This window comes from Phoenix dactylifera, chromosome 7 (assembly GCF_051530095.1).
Source record: "Phoenix dactylifera cultivar Ajwa chromosome 7, Ajwa_hap1_PhDact_Kaust_v1.1, whole genome shotgun sequence".
Lineage (NCBI taxonomy): Eukaryota > Viridiplantae > Streptophyta > Magnoliopsida > Arecales > Arecaceae > Phoenix > Phoenix dactylifera.
The window spans coordinates 4400866-4412272 of record NC_143196.1 but is presented as its reverse complement, the minus strand read 5'-3'; the positions used below and the strand labels follow the sequence as shown (position 1 = coordinate 4412272).

Sequence of the window (11407 nt, the reverse complement as noted above, 5' to 3'; positions counted from 1 at the left end):
AGCTAGCAATCAGCACTGGCCAGTGGTGGGCAATGCTGGTGGTTGGTGGTGGCTATAATCTCTAGAAATTGGTCTCCAGTTTACTGAACACCTGTTTGACCTTGGCTTCCATGTTTTTGAAATAAAAAGTGAAATAGGAAACCATGCCAAAACGTGCGTAAAACTATTCTCAGATATCATGGTCCCAAAGGACAATTAATAAGCTTGATAGGAAACATGGGGAGTATAAAGGTAAAACCAACATTATATACAAGGTAAACTTCATGGTTTGGATTCAGTTCGGACTCGGGCAAGGTTAATGCAAGATATGACCCGGTGAGATCAAGGTGGCATTTAGTCGAACCAAACCATAACCGAAAATGTCATATGAACACATAGCTAACCAGTAGACCTACAAGTCAGATTGCGGTCGGCGTCAGTTATCATTCCGCAGATATTGGTAACAACCCTATAACTATCCTAAGAAAAATGTAATTCATGCACCTGCTTCTACAGCCATCTCTAGTCTTAACCCTCTTGAAATCCCTTTTACTTTGAGCCTGAGAACAGCAAGCCTCTACCACTCCTTCTCGACATCTTATATTAAATGATCAAATCCAAAGATCTTAACTGCTTTTCTTGTAGCTAACATAATTACTGGACTCCAGCACTAATCCTTCATCCATGCACACTCTTGGCCTATCCTAATATCCAATGCACAACATTTATAATCTTCTACATTTCACAGAATACAACTACACTTTTAGAAGTCCCTTCATATTCCATAGCCTCTGTAGACTAATGTACATCATCTTCTTCGCCATCCTCACCCTTCATCCTAGAAGATACAATCCTACTCATACACCCATCACATCCTAATCCTCTTCTCCTAGTTAATTCTTCGCACAGCTGATAAACTGAGTTTCTCTGAGACTCAGAAAAGAGATCATTCTCTTCTTTCCTCCAGACTTTTTCACTCAAAATCCTTGAGCCCTTTCTCCCTCCATTAAAGGAGGAAAGAAAACTTAGCGTGCTTACATATAACCCATGTATTTTCAGAACCTTAGGTTCCCAACCAACTTTTCAAGAATCCTTTACCTTATCCTTACCCTAGTATCAAAGAAGAAAACTCCATTACAAAAAGAAGACAAAATCCACCCAGTTAGAGCTTGAGAGTAGTGACTCTTTAGTTTAGGGGCTGAGCTTCTTTTCAAGCCTACCGAAAAAGATCTTCCTTAGTGTTGGCAATGTATAAATGCGGCTATGCCTTTTTGCTCTTCATCTTTTTCATTTTACTTGCCTCGCTTGCTTTCATGTTCTTTATTTCATGTTTTCTTTCCTGCTTGTGTCAACTTATTTACCTTTTTCTTTTTCTTCCTTGTGTCCCTAGGTTTACTAATCTCCTACTGAACAATCAATTGTGAGTACTAAGCAGATTCAAATTTACTATGATGATGTACAGTCATTCTTGTATGAACATTGTTTACATTAACAGAAGTGGCACGATAACAACCAACCTGAAGAACAATGCTTTTTTTTTTTAATGTCATTCTAGCTTGGGGCATGAACAATCCATTTTTGTCTCTCCAACACTAAGGGTACAACGAAATGAGCCTGCTACCTCAGTTGATTGAGAATTTTAATGAATATCTACATTCTAAAATCCAACACATATACAGCATTGTTGGAGAAACAGGCTGCTAATTTATCACCTTTTTGGTTCCAACACACTTCACAAAATTTCACTTCCCCACTGTAAGTCTTCACAGCCTTCCCCTTTCTTTCAGGGACCATATGTGTACACATTGATCTGAGCCAGGAAGTAAACACTCACCGTTTGGGCTAAATGCAACAGATTATACGGGAAGCCTGACAAATCACAATATGTTGTTCATAAGAAAAACTAAAGACATTACTCCAATTAAGCATATACAAATTTGTGATTCATCTTATGAGTTACACTTCACTACCTATGAGCATTCAAACTGTACAGAAGCCTTCCTAGTTCCGCATCCCATAACTTGATTTTTGAGTCAAACGATGCACTAGACAAAGTCAGGTTCGGTGATCAATAGCCATTTACAAAAGCTAGTGGTAAAAAAAACTATAATTTGAATTCACATGCAACAAGGGGGAAATTAAAAAACATACAAGACATACAACATCCAAATTACACAACAAAAAAGTTATTTCAAATAATCTTCCATACATTCAAAAGTTCTAAGTTTGAGATTTAGAGTGTTTAAATAATATCATTGTTGATGATTCCAGCTCACATAAAAACATATTTTGGTGCGAGAGAGAGAGAGAGAGAGACAAAAAGAGTGTGTGAACTTTTGTTTGACAGGTACTCTCCAAGTTTATCCATACATAAGATACCATAACCATTATAACATGATTCATAGCATGACACATATTTAAAGCTACGTCATATCCATTTTACATGACCTTCCTGTTTTCTCCCATCATCCCCCCTTTTCTTGTAAGAGTAAGACTGCCCCCCTCCAGCTATTTCCCATTGAAATAGTCATATCCATCTTTGACATACCCAGACATCCAAACATTGCCTTTAAGGTCCCTTCAACCTTGTCTTTTATTATTAGGTTCCCTATAGGTTTATTTCAATGCTTAACCTTCACAATCCTTGAAGTCATCCTACATAGGAAAAGATCAGTAGTAGGATGTCTACAGATATCCAACATGTGCTTAGCTAAATGAAATTATACACGGAAATTAATAGGTCATACAACTGGTTCCACTTCAAACTGATTAGACGAATGCAATAAACAAGTAAAATATTGGCTTCACTTTCAGAATGTTACATCTAATAAGATAATTTAGCAAGTTGTTTGTGGGAAGATGAAAGTAAAGCTACCTCACTTCACAAGGGGCACCATGAATGAAGTTGGCACTCAAGTTTTGGGAGAATTGTTGAGACTTAGGGGTGATACATGCAAAGGAAATGTCTGGAGTTCAAATAGTAGCTTTTCTTGACAACAGAAAGGTTGAGGTGCAAAGGAGCGTGCAAAATCATGATAAAAGAGTAAGAAGGATTGCAACCCAGAGCTTATATTAAGTAAGTACTTTAGCTTGTTCCTCTGCTAGAAGCAATTAAAGGATTTCTTTTCTTACTAGTATACATGATAACCCAGCTTTTCACTTCCCAAAATATCCCTAACTACTCTTTTGCTTAAACCATGGACCCTACCTTCATCTACGGTCATCTATCATCACAAATGACTAAGTTGCTAGAGCCTCTGAAAAATTTGGAATTAAACATAAAATCTGAAGGACTCCAACAACTAGCTCCATGCTACGTCCTCTTTCCCATTCTCTTAATTTTTGTACGAGGAGTTAAATGTTTAAAGTGGACTTCTTTGTCCTGCTTAGACTTTTTGATATTGCTCCAAATACCCTTAAAGATTTTAACATATCATACTTAACCATAAAAACTCAAAAACTAGATTTTCTATCATAGTACATGCATCGAAGGAAAGCCTTGTTTCTTAAGGAACAAACAATAATCAATAACCAACATTAATATTAAAATTATTTTGAAGTTATTTATTGTAAGATCTCCATACATGAATAATTATATTTCACGCACTTATTCATGTGGCTTACAGCTAGTACCAAGAAAAGTTGCTACATGTTTCAACTAAAAGGTCTACTTCATTGGAGACCCAGTCAAATAAGTTTTCTACTCCATCCAGGTCAATCTAAACCAGAGTCCAGACACAAAGGATTGCTAGAAAATTGAAGGGTTCTAGAGATTGGTGCCTGGAGTCAATAGTCTAAAAATATGTTGGTTAGCTTTTCACACTAGTTCCCAATCTAGGAATGAAAATCCAGATCTTTTGCTGTTTCATGGCCTTTTAGGTAGGTTTTTATTCTTCAACCTAGCAGGACCTGTAAAACATTCTACTTTTCAATGGAGCTATTAAAGGCACAGCTTGGTGATTAAGATTGGCTTTATAAAGTCTAATGATATAAATCATGCCCCAAATTTTTATTACTTTCTTATATTCATGAAAGCTCTAAATAAATAGCACGATAAGATTGCAGAAAATAGAGTGATATTACAATGGTTAACCTGAGAAGCTTTGAGATTTTGGTGGACCTACCATGCTGGACTTGAATCCCACACCCTCTAAATCCTTCTCTTTTTCTTCCCCATTGTTTCCTCTTTTTACCCTTCTTTTATATATCTTCTGGAAAATCTATATGCGTTATTTGAGGTTCGAACTTAAGCACTCTATACCAAGGTCCGCCGTACCGGTACCGGTCAGCATACCGGTGGTGGCCCGGACCGGTACTGTACCGATCCTGTACGGTTCCGTACTGGTATGACAGTCGTACCGGCCGATTTTCCAATAAAAAGCTCCCGGTACCGGATCCCATGCTGATCCGGTACCGGTCCCAGCCCGGACAGGTTCGGACAGGCCCGGACCGGCCGGTACGGCATACCCTGCTCTATAATTTAGACCTTATTCTCTTGACTACAAGCAAGTGCTTTATCAGCTTAATTGTAGGTATGATTTTTCCTTTACCAAGTGCCTCTTGGTTAGCAACAGATAATAGGACAAAAAGATGATGAAATAATGGGAGAAATATGAGAATTCAATATACAAAAATTAAGGAAAATAGGTACAACATACTAGGGAAATTTACGTATATGATTAAAAGAGAACAATGTTTTAACCAGAACACATAACTAAGGCTAAAGAAATTAAAGACATCGATCTAAAAATAGTAAACTAACAAGTGGAATTTACACAATGTTGAACCAAATAAAGCCTGGATTGCATTTGTCAATATAATTGCAGCTAAAAGAAAACATACCTACAAGAAGAAATACTGATACCCATCTATTATATAAAGAAGAAAGACATTCTAAATGCAAGTAGAACCATAGTAACAATATTTGGCGAGTTTTTCAATAATTTGTGAATTATTCATCATATGATAGTTAACCAAATTATTCTGACTTATCCACTGGTTTGCGAATGGATCATGATTAAATCGTAAATTTCATTGGTATCATGAATAATCACAAGATTATTAATTGTTTTGACTTACTATGCAGGGGGAAAACAATGTGGACAAGACAAACAGAAAAAAAAGAAAAAGAAAAAGGCATTCGGGAAGAAACGGAAACAGATCGAAATAAAGGTCCATGGCTCCCATGCATGAATTTCCTCAAACAAGTAATTTGAGTTGATATCCATATCTCACCTTCACATGAATTAAAATTTTTTTGGCTTCCTCCTTTATTTTGCTTCTCAATTTTTTTTAATATCAAGATATCTCCGGGACATATTCAATGGGAAGTAATAATAAATATATTAAAAATTTTAGATTTTTATCAATTTTTATTATCTATGAGCATATATCTGAAGTTGTTGTTGTTGTTATTTTCTGAACCTTTTCCTTATTTTTTTCTGACTGTACCAAATTAGTTCCAAATTCTAAAGTTTCCAACTTCATTGAACTTGTGACTATGAGTATAGCAAAGAAAATGAAGGTAAGTAGCTAAGATAGATGCAGTAATCACCAAGGACACCAACCCTTTTTGGGCAAGGAAATCATCCTGACTGGGCCCTCAAAGTTTTCAAAAACAAAAGAAGGGTGATATGAGAACGGAAGAGCCCAATTGTAGCCTAGACAGTGTCTATTAAGATTTAAAAAGTTTGTTTTTAGGATGATAGTATCTATCTTCAGCTGTTTTTATCAAGGTTTTCTTCACCCAACCCATACTGCCTGGTATCGAGCAACATTGTATAGACCTGATAAGGTACTATTATGGTACAGGGACTCGATAAAATCTTGCACCGACATATGGTACAACTGCTATCTCGCCTCCAGCAACATACTATGTCTTGCTATGGGGGTGTACCGTACCGGTTCAACCCATACCAGTAAGATACTAATACAGTGTCTAGTACCAAGACTAAAAACCTTAGTTTTTATGTTCTATGAGAACTTCTTCCTATTATATGAATTATGTCCAAGGTTGGATATAACAAGAATGATATTGCTTAAAAATAGTTTTTTCCCCTAAAACCTCTTCACCACTGCATTTTAGAAGATAGTATTTATCTAGATGTTTTCCTAAAGTTCTTCATGCATCTATCTCCTCTTCTTATGCTCAAAGATTTTGATAACAAAACTATGTCCTCATCTAGGAATTCATTTATGGATAGAGAAGGCAGTTTGTTTTAGAGTTTATCAATAATTCCTCTTTTTTTGGGCATAGGAGCTTGCTCTGGTACTACTATATAAAGTTTTCTAATTACATAACCATTTGACTGTCATGAAACCATATAAAGGTTAATGAAAGAATCATTGAAAGGTTTTCAATAACCTTTTGACTGTTTTGACAAAGGTAGAGATATGTTAGGACCAACAAAGATAAAGAATAGAACTAGGGCAGTTAGTGCAAAAGAAAGGTGTCCTCCAAGGCCAGGGATGACTAGTGCTGGCTAGAGAACCTGTCATGTAATTATAATTCAGAGAGAAATATCAGGATTAAAATTCATCAGTCTTAAGCCAAAAGTTGAAAGATTCACCCTCATCAGTGATAAGCATAATGACAATAAATTTACATTGTCTAACACTGCCATAGCCGTCTTACAATCTCCACATCTTCTCGTTGTTCATTCCAAATGAATTCAGGTAATAGTAAACGATATCAGTACAAAATTTATTAATGAAAACATATCTGTTCTTTTACCAGAGCATCTAAAAATGAAAAAAGCTTCAACAGCTAAAACTGGTTTAGGCTGCATCTATAACTCTTTATGTAAATCGTGTATTTTAATCAGGGAGAGGCCGACTTGAGCTTGGACTTCATCTAACCAGCTGGTCCTTTTCAACTCATGGACAGCAGCATATAAAGAAAAAGGGCCACGTTATGGTCATTTATGTCAAATCATATTTCCCTCTGTAGTTCAGATCCCATTGTGCTTGTAAACCAGCATCACTTGCATATAAAATGGCAAAGGAAATACCAAAAATAACTGAACTGAATAAAAAAGGAAAGAAATATTCAGATATTACCTCCAGAAACTCCATCTGCACTAAGTTTAGCTTTTGTCATATCTCCATGATTTTTTGCAATATCTTTATCTTGGTGCTCCTGTTGTTGCATTTCCTTTTCCTTTTCTTCCTCATTAACCTTTTTCATTTTCTTATCCTTTTCCTGTTCTCTATCTGTATCCTGTCTTTCTCTTTTGCTTTCACGTTTATTATTATTTTCCTTTTCTTGCTCATTTTTAATTTTTTCTTTCTTTTCTTTGATCATTTGTTGTACTTCATTGATGTTTTTTGTCATGAGGTAAGAATTACCCTGCAAAGTGGAACAAGGGATCATAAGCTAATACACAAAAGGTATTCAATAAAATATGAAATATCATGCTTTAGACAAATCAAGTGCATAGTTAAGTTATCAACTTGCTTAATAGTGACGCAAAGACACTTACGTTGCCCAATTTTTCCTCCAATTCTGTGTACAGAAGGCCCTTTTGTACAATTGCAACAAGAGTACCTGGCGGAATTAGATCTTCCTCAATAGGAATTCTATTAATTCTTGACTCATGTCCAAAAGCAAATGCTGCATTTGTGAAACCTAAAAGAAATAGGACATTAGGTTTTCATATAGCACTAACCTTATAATCATGTGAGATTTCTTCCTGGAAATAAGTTGGGTCAGATGAAAGCAAGATGGTAAAATACACAACAAACTTAGGCCGATTCTACAAGACAAATGAACTAAGAGAGTGAAGCAGAAAGGGAAACAAGACCACCATAACTAATACCACAATTTTCTACTTGGCATCTGAAAGGAATAGCAAGCCTTTAGGAACTAAACACATGATTGTGTCATCAGATTACATCTTATATAGATGAGATTTAACATTGACTTTCAATGTAAATCAACATATTTGTCATGACACTCAAGAAGTCAAACACTGATTAGGTTACAAAGTTCGAGTCAAATGCAAAATGTTTAAAGTATTCAAGCCTATAAGTATATTTTATATGGTTTGTGTATTTAAGGTCTTTACGCAGAGGTAGATGGTACTCGAGCATTATTTGAAGGCAAGACAAACAAAAGATGAAACAGGCAGACTTCAGATGGTCATCCCACAAGAAGCCAATTCAGGTATGATTTATATTGACTTGAGCTGTTCAATAGACACTATTGATTTATATCCTCAGCTTAACCAGAATTTTCATTACCACACAAGTTGCACTCTGATTTTTTTAAATCCATTCTCATCCTTATTTAAAAGTAAGAAAGCCTGAACTCAGAAGAAGAAAAAATGACAAGATAAACATATGAAGATGTTTCAGCTAGCCCCTGACAATCCAAGAAAAGGAATTACGAGATTACGAGAATACTTCAGTACCGTTCTTTTGAATAGAAATGCTAGTAAAACATGTACATTTAAATCTGACTAGTGCCTGACTCAAGTTGGATCAGGCTCATAACTGAAGTTGAAACAAATGGCTCTTGTACAGACTGCCAACTGAGAGTCTCGCATCTGGACCTGATCAATTAAACTTATATGGACCTGACTAGACCAATAAATGTTGAATGAAAGATTTAGATTTAATATTTTGGCTTAATAACTGATCTAGAGCAAACCAAAAAAAAGGAATCCTATCTAACCTGACCTGGATGGCTGAGATTTGGGTCTAGATCTTAAACTCAAATCACATTCATTCATATTTAGGACAAGCTAGACCAAGACCCAAAACTGACTCATTTTCATAGCTAGTTTTAAACAACTAATTGAAAAGCTTGTTCTTAATCCTACTTTTAGTATGAAATGTGCTGATATAGAGGAGGAATCGTTAACTGCAGTTAACTTTGAAGTGATAGAGTTGAGACAATTTTGGTGATTCTTTATCTTTAAAGATTTAAAATGGACCATAGAAAATAGAAAAATCATCGAAATGATCAAATTCTTCAAGCTAAAATTTGATTTTGTACATTACTTGGGATCTAATCACACTTGATCAATTAAACTTATGACAGTGGCAAGCTATGTTTCGACCAAGTGTTGAGGCAGGTTGGAAAGCATGGGCAATGGGTCCTATAATATTGCCAAAGCTCCATATTATCCCTAGCCTAGCTGACCTCCCAACTGCATGCCCTTAATAGTTGATAATAGATTTCCCTACCTTGTCTTAGTTAACTCACCATTGATAAAAACAATGAAGTTTCTTATGGCAGTGGAATCCTTTTTTCATGCGTCAATTCTCCAACCATTTCACTCTTGATCATCTGAGGAAGCCCCTCTCTCTTTTAATGCAGTGGCGAGAGACATAAGCCCTCCTCATTTAAGTAGCCCCCACAACTCAAGAAAGAGCAGACACAGAAAAAAATGAAGACCTGAGAACTTTAAGACTGAACCCCCCAACTGAACGAAACCTAAATACCAACTCTTGTTGGTATTTATCTTTATGCGTCTAGTTGGAGAGTAATAGTCTTTCTTTCAGCTACACGTCCAACCTTGATACAATAACGTATTTATATCTACTTAACAGAACTTAAAAAGAAACAGTCCCCCACTATCCTCTTTTGTTTCTCCCTCTTTACAACTTTAATCAGGTTTTCCTACCATGACCATCCTTCAATACAGGTCAATTTTTCTTGCCATTTAATGGAAGTTTGAATTTGAGGCAGAAAAGAAAGGATAATTTTCTACTAGCATCACATTGAAACCAGCGTGATTAACAGAATTTCACAACCAAACTCATACATGAGCCACAAAACACTGTTCAAATGGCAAAACAAGGGATCAAATTCAGAAACCTTTACAACAAAGCATTAACGTCAAGAAAAAGTGGGGAAGAAAAAATCTAATCAAAACCATAAGGCATCACGAAACCCTAGAGATCTAGGAAACGTGAAATCCAAGCAGAAATCAGGGCAAGATGATTAAGAAAAGCCAAGAAGAAGAAATTTCTCGACGGACCGGACTCCTGGAGGTATCGGATGACGAGGTAATTGAGCTCATCATTGGACTCCATGGGATTCCTCGCCATCCCTCGTGACGGTGGCGGGGACGAGCGCCCGGCGGACAAAAAGAGAAGACGTGACGAAACCGAGGAGGAAGCGGACGGGAGCTTTTTTTTTTGCTTTTGCTTTCCGCGTGTCCGGCTGGCTTCCCCTTCTGGTTCCGGCTGCTGGTATAGTGTGCCGTGCGCGTTGACGGTTTTCCTAAAAGAAGGGGCAGTTGACGAATGATTTATTACCCGCTTATGGTAGCGCTGTTTGGTGGGCCAAATCGGATACCTGATTACTTAGTTCGGAATAATCTGATTTTTTTTTTTTTTTTTATGGTTTAAGATCTTCAGTATCCCATATTTTAGTGATGGAAAGTTTTCAGATATCCATTATTTGGTTAGTATTATGTAGAAATCCAACATAGCTCAACATATAATACCAAAATCATCTTTTATATAAGTATATACAATTATATTTATTAATTATATAAAATATATTATAATATTAATATTTTATGAAAATATATTTATTAGTCTACTCACATCATCTTTGATTTTGGAATTACTGTCACGTACAAACACGATGGTGCAACCAAAAACGGTAATCTCATTGCTTCCATTTATGTCATTTTTGGTTTTGGAATAATCACCTATGTGAAACACCTCCTATATTGTTTGTTGCGGTGTAAATAATATTGTGGAAAAAATATCATGTGTAACGTTAAATGATTCGATATAAGGCATAAACCAGAGTTTTTCATTGAATGGGTGAGGGCAGACCAGATGTCTAGGCGGCGAAAAGTTCACATGGGCACCAATTAGTTTAGTTGATAAATTCACAAAAGGGTTGGTTACCGACAATTTGGACCCTGACTCATAGTTGCACTATTTTAAAATTTATTGCTTTGATAAATTGAGTGGAGATTGCAAAGCACTGTGGCACAATTGATCTGTCAATGTCTTTTTCGTTGGCATAACATTAGTCGGGTTACAAAGAATAATTTCTAAATGCCTTTCATGGGTTCAACTGATATCATGTTGTAGATAAATACAACATGCTAGCTATTTCATTGAACTTTTGTACAAAGCAGTCCACCAAATATTTTCATAGCATTTAAGCTACCTTTAGCCGCCAAGATGTGGAAATTATAGGGAAGTAGCACTTTGAAGATTCCAGATTGACTTTTTTTTTTATGAATACAAATTGAAAAATAAGTACCTCTCTCTAAAGATAATTGTTACAAGGTGGCATGTTGCTTATGCTATAGCTCTCCCTAAGCAGCTGCTAGCACGTGCCTGATGCATGATATGTGAAAGTTCTGTTTTGAGGCAAGGATGAAATGACAAGCTCCTGGCTTGCGTAAAGCATTTGCAAAGCACGGCGGCGGTGGGGGAAGATCCGGAACTTTAG

The 11407-nt window shown here is 36.2% G+C and overlaps 1 protein-coding gene across 3 annotated transcripts; it reads right to left on the bottom strand.

The window, feature by feature from the left end:
• Window positions 1-1269: 1269 nt before the first annotated feature.
• LOC103705249 (SIR4-interacting protein SIF2-like) lies at window positions 1270-10209 on the bottom strand. 3 transcript variants are annotated; one of them, XM_008788901.6, is made up of 5 exons: window positions 9966-10209; window positions 7461-7525; window positions 7039-7327; window positions 1950-2024; window positions 1270-1848 (listed from the first exon to the last, which is right to left on the bottom strand). In XM_008788901.6, exons 1-4 carry the CDS (start codon window positions 10033-10035, stop codon window positions 1981-1983), a joined length of 468 nt encoding a protein of 155 aa, XP_008787123.1. In that variant the 5' UTR covers window positions 10036-10209; the 3' UTR covers window positions 1270-1848; window positions 1950-1980. The 3 variants fall into 3 exon arrangements, with proteins under 3 accessions (XP_008787123.1, XP_008787122.1, XP_038983429.1); XM_008788900.5 differs by having other exon boundaries at window positions 7461-7606; window positions 9966-10207; XM_039127501.3 differs by lacking the exons at window positions 1270-1848; window positions 1950-2024 and adding an exon at window positions 2031-2634 and having other exon boundaries at window positions 7461-7606; window positions 9966-10207.
• Between the last annotated feature and the right edge of the window lie 1198 nt (window positions 10210-11407).

Coding starts and splice junctions, on each gene's coding strand:
- LOC103705249 (XM_008788900.5), bottom strand. CDS start 10,035: ATGGCGAGGAATCCCATGGAGTCCAATGATGAGCTCAATTACCTCGTC. Junction 7,607..9,965: donor CCGATACCTCCAGGAGTCCG/GTCCGTCGAGAA, acceptor TATTTCTTTTAG/GTTTCACAAATGCAGCATTT. Junction 2,025..7,038: donor TGCAGATGGAGTTTCTGGAG/GTAATATCTGAA, acceptor GACTTTGTCTAG/TGCATCGTTTGACTCAAAAA.